This window comes from Pleurodeles waltl, chromosome 9 (assembly GCF_031143425.1).
Source record: "Pleurodeles waltl isolate 20211129_DDA chromosome 9, aPleWal1.hap1.20221129, whole genome shotgun sequence".
Classification (NCBI taxonomy): Eukaryota; Metazoa; Chordata; class Amphibia; order Caudata; family Salamandridae; genus Pleurodeles; species Pleurodeles waltl.
Window position 1 is genome coordinate 395,182,450 of NC_090448.1, and position 5,030 is coordinate 395,187,479.

The following is a 5,030-nucleotide window of genomic DNA, read 5'->3' on the forward strand; positions in this document are numbered from 1 at the left end:
TATAACTATTTCCCACCCAAAATCGCCTCTTCCTTAGTAAATGTCAATAAAGAAAATAATTCCCCCACCCCAATTTTTTTCAGAATTTCCCACTTTCCACTTTTAAAACGTTGCAATATGCCTCATACATGCTAACATTTTAGAAAAGGCAAGGGGGGGGCGTAAAATAATAATCGGGTGTGTATATCTCCCATTGACTTCTGCTGAAGCGACGCAAATTCGGGCGGGAGACATTTTGGGTGTTAAAAAATTGGGAGCCTCCTGCCAGAATCGGGTCTATTGTCATATATAAAGCCACACCCAAACAAAATCGTAATCCCCTCATAAACAGTGATGGTATGTGAGGTGAGAATTGTCTTTGCAGGCACTCGTTTATATCTAACACTTTTCCGTCAGTTTTCTGGTCTATAATTATTTGTTTACTCCAGTCCGTTGATCATGCGTAGACCATGCCATTTTACAATAGAAAGGTAGCCAATCTAAGATGGCCGCTTAGTGACGTAATGTCGCGCTCGTGCGTCTCCCAGTTTTCCTCAGCAAAGTCTCCCCTGCTTCCGGCGGAAGTTCACGTTCACCATTTTGTTGCTCTGAGACCAGACAGGCGCGGAGAGAAAGATTGTTGAGTTTTAAAGAGGTGAGTTTACCACAACCCTTTCTCGAACCGACCAAAATAAAGAGACAGCTGTCCCCCAACGACGAAGAGAGTAATCCTTTACCTTGGAATGGAGAGTCTGAGAAATGAGGCCAGGGGCGTTACCGATATACAGCTTGTACAGGGATAGCTTAATTATCACCCGGTGTCCCTGGACAGGTTTTCTGCTCACAAAGAACTTAGTTGGCATTCCTGGGCCGAAAAAGACCTATTTTTAAGCTTCGCGCATTGCTGTACCACACTTAGTCTGCCCAGTTACCGTCTCGGTTAGCTCCTTTTGTGTCCCAGGCACCAACTCCCAGCGCCACAGACGGGCCCACGCCCTCCCTCTCCACCTTTGTGTTTCGGTGGCTGACCTCACCTTGTTCTGCGTAGTAATCCACGTTAAAGTTCTACAGCGATCATGTCAGCTCGAGGTCTGTTGGGAGACATAGATGTGTGTAGCTCTGAATGGTAGTAATACTCGTTTGTCTGGGTGACGCAGATATGCAGGGGCATGGCGCTTCTCGTATTTGTTTATGGCGACTGGAATTATGTGACACTGAAAGACCAAATTGATCCGCTGGGTTGACCGTATTACCCGACACGGAACGCTGCTAAATGGCACTGTACGCTTTGGAATGTTGGCATTGTTTTAAAATCCGGCTGCACAGAAACTGGCAGCGATAATAGATACCAATTAATCTGTTATGGCTTTCTTGATTGGTCCCGAACTTGCTGCATCTTAAACTGAGGCACATGCTGCTGAGATCTTGGTGTACCCAGTGAAATCCTGGGTACTCTAGTGGTAAGTTAACTGTGGTGGTTAATGCGCTTGATGGCGACATTTGTGTAGAGTTTAGTCACAGGTCTTCATGAAATAGCATGAATTTGTCACACTTGCAACAAACGGATATTCACAAACCGCTGATGAGTGCCATTTATTCTAAAGCAAAACTCCAGAACATCAGTTGTATGGTTCTGAGTCCACATTTCCCAAGTCTGGATTAGCAGTAAAACTATTGGATATGGATCTTTATTTGGGCGTGAAAAGTTCAATGATATAGTTACTCGTGCTCAATCCAATATTGATGTGGTGAATTCAGGAGCTGGAGAAACACTGGATACCGTGCCCTGTTATTTAAACCATCCATTAAACGTGAACAACGGCTCAGGGATATTTTTATTTAGCCGCCGAATAATCATTTTCTGGGCATTGATAAATGCTGCCTATGCATCTTTTTTTATCTTTTGTTTGAAACTGTGAGGAACGTTGAATTTACACACACGTTTGCCCATTGTCTGCCTTATCAGTATGTGATTGTCATGCGAGAGCGAGTCTTTCAGCATTTAAGGCAAGTGCTTTCTTCTTTCTGCAAATAGGCGTTTTGTGCAGATCACTTTTTTTTTTGGGGGGGGGGGTAAACTGTGTGTTTCCGATTACAGTTCATTATGTCAAGCTAAAACGGGTCATATGTCATGCATTTGATGTCTAAATGTTTATTTTTGCTATATTGATTTATCTGAATGCGCTTGGTATCCACGTCCTTAGCAAGGTTATTTATATTCATGCAGATTATATATATTTCACTTTGGGTCTCACACCAGCTTTCTTTATTTCAGGGACAGTCTGTTGCATCTCTGACGTGGTGAGCAGTGTTGCAGGATGGTTAAGATTTTCGTTGGAGGACTTTCCTCCTCTGTCACCAGCGAGGACCTGCGGGGGCTCTTTGAGAAGTATGGCAAGGTAAACGAGTGTGATGTCTTGAAGAACTATGCCTTTGTTCACATGGAACGTGAGGCTGAGGCCAACAAAGCGATCAATGAGCTGCACAGGCATTCCTTCAAGGGCTCCAGTCTAACGGTGGAGTATGCAACCTCGAAGATTAGAAATGCCACTAAAATCTACGTGGGAAATGTATCCAGCAAGGTCACCACATCTGACATCAAGGCCCTCTTTGAGAAGTATGGGCGGGTAGTGGAGTGTGACATTGTTAAGAACTATGCCTTTGTCCACATGGCCAGAGAACGTGACGCCATGGATGCCATCATGAACCTCAACGACCACCGTTTAGAAGACCAAAAGCTATTTGTAACTCTGTCCAAGAGCAATAATGCTACAAAGGGGATAAAAGGTGGCCCTGTAACACGCTCTCCTCCGCCATCCTCTAGCTATTTCTTTTCCCGGGAGCGTATTCCCCCACCACCACCGCCGCCATCCTATTCGTCTAGGTATGACCGCGATTACTTGGAGCGCTACGCCTATGATCTGTACGACCGTGCTACTCGGTCTGCCTACGACAGGGTCCTTTCGGCCTCTCCATTGGCTACAGAGGCAGCTTTGTCTGCCGCCGCCTCTGCCTTGTTGCCCTCATCCTACAGGGAAAGGAGTCCCATTAGCAGGAGATCTTTGTCTCAGTATGCAGACCCATACAGCCTAAGCCCAGGATATGGCCAAAGTTACACCTCGCCATACTCTCATTATAGTGTGGGCGCTGGCTACAGCGCTGAAGATTACTACGAGAGATACAGCAATGGATATGCAAGTCATTCGTACTAAAGTAATGTGGCCTTTAAGCAGTGGTTTAATGGTAAAAGCTAAAATGTCTAGAATTACGTCTTTGTCTAGATCTCAGTAACGAGGATTGGTAATGTATCATGCATGACCTCCTCTTAAAACTTAACATTTTCACAAGATGTAGGTGTTTAATGTTCGCATGCACCAAACTATGGTGCCCTGCTGTTAATGCAAGTAAACTAGAAACAGTTTTGAGGCATTCGGGCCTAACTTTCTTCACAGACACACTTTGACTTCAGCTATTTTTTTGTTTTGTTTAATTCTTCATTTTGCCTCGGAAGTCACCACCTGTCTGTGCTGCAGCTGAATCTGTAAGTAATGTTTAATTTGTATTTTTTTTTTTTCTCAGTGGCTGTCAGTAGGCTAGTGGTGGGTGTGGGAATGGCGCTAGTCATTTAAGCAAGCCACAGTGGCACTATTAACACTTAAAAATGGCAGACCCTGTTTCCCGAGCGCTAATTGGTCTGCCCGTTTCTTGGGTGACCACAACATGCATTCCCATGACAACTGAATTGTTATGAGTGCCGATAAAAGACAACCGCTGTCGCACGAATGGCTGGAGCAACCATCCACACACAAGTACATAAGATGACCGCTGTCTTCCGAACGTTTAAACCGTGACCGCTACGTTTAATGCGAAATCCGCAGAGATGATCCGAATGTTTGAAAATTCGCAACCGCTCCGTCAATTACGAAAAGCAAGCCGCTAACGGATGAACCGTGGACGTTTTTTTTTCAAAATCATTAAGATTATTTGTATCTTTTTTTTTAATATTAATTTTTAGATGGAAGGTCACTGTTAAATTGTTTTCATTGGCTGGCTCTGCAAACCCCCCTTTGTTTCCAAGCTGGAATTGGGTCCATCTAGGGTTTTTTTTCTTAAAGAAAATCCTAAAAATCAATGTAGAGCATTAAGTTCTTGTGTCTGTAGCTTCAGTTATTAAAACGACGAGGTTTGTGTGAATAAGTTAGATTTGTCAATTGTCCCACTTCATGTGCATTATTAAACCACTTTTACAGAACGCCTCTCATTCTAGTCTCCCTTTACGTTGTGCGCTTGCTACCGCTTAAAGTGTATTTCTCTTTGTGTGAAAACATTTACTTCAAACTTTGTATCCTGTGGCATCCATCAAGGAACACCCAGACACGTTTTTGCACACAATTGTAAGTATTAAGGTATCCTAGTAAAGTAAGTGTATGTCTTCCAGCCGTTCCACCGTGAGAATCTCTAGCCGTTACACTCCGTTTTCGGTTTGTAACACCTTTATGGTGCAATTTACTTACATAAACTAGTTCAGAATTCGCGCTTACTGATCCGCTGTTCTCTTTAAATCCTCTACCGTGTTGAAGGATGTGATGATTCTTCTGGGGTTTGGTGGTTTGCACATGATGTGGACAAGCAAGCTCTTTCTCCAGTTGTGGCAAAAGTCGAGAACTGCCCATTTTAGACTTCATAGTAGGCGACGCTGATTTTATTACGTGCGCACCATACAATAAACAAAATGTTTATGTGGCTTAGAGTTTGTTTTATAAGCTTTGAATAAATATACTAGACCTCACTAACGAGGATTGGTAATGTATGATGCAAAATCGACTCTTTAAAAAAAAAAAAAAAAAAAAAAACTAACATTTTAACTAGATTTAGGTGTTTAATGTTCGCATGCACCAAACTACGGTGCCTCGCTGTTAATGCAAGTAAATTAGAAAGTGGCATTCGGACCTAATTTTCATCACAAATACACTGACTTGTTCGGGGTTCCCAGAGTCTCCTTTTATCTAGCCAGAATAAATAACTTTTCATGTCAGTGATTTTCTCAATGA

General features: G+C 43.1%; 1 protein-coding gene across 1 annotated transcript; it reads left to right on the forward strand.

Moving 5' to 3' along the window:
• Window positions 1-522: 522 nt before the first annotated feature.
• Window positions 523-4,231, forward strand: LOC138259384 (RNA-binding protein 4.1-like). The gene is made up of 2 exons (XM_069207097.1): window positions 523-634; window positions 2,255-4,231. The coding sequence occupies exon 2, from the start codon at window positions 2,298-2,300 to the stop codon at window positions 3,189-3,191; it is 894 nt and encodes a 297-aa protein (XP_069063198.1). The 5' UTR covers window positions 523-634; window positions 2,255-2,297; the 3' UTR covers window positions 3,192-4,231.
• The last annotated feature ends 799 nt before the right edge of the window (window positions 4,232-5,030 follow it).

Coding starts and splice junctions, on each gene's coding strand:
- LOC138259384 (XM_069207097.1), top strand. CDS start 2,298: ATGGTTAAGATTTTCGTTGGAGGACTTTCCTCCTCTGTCACCAGCGAG.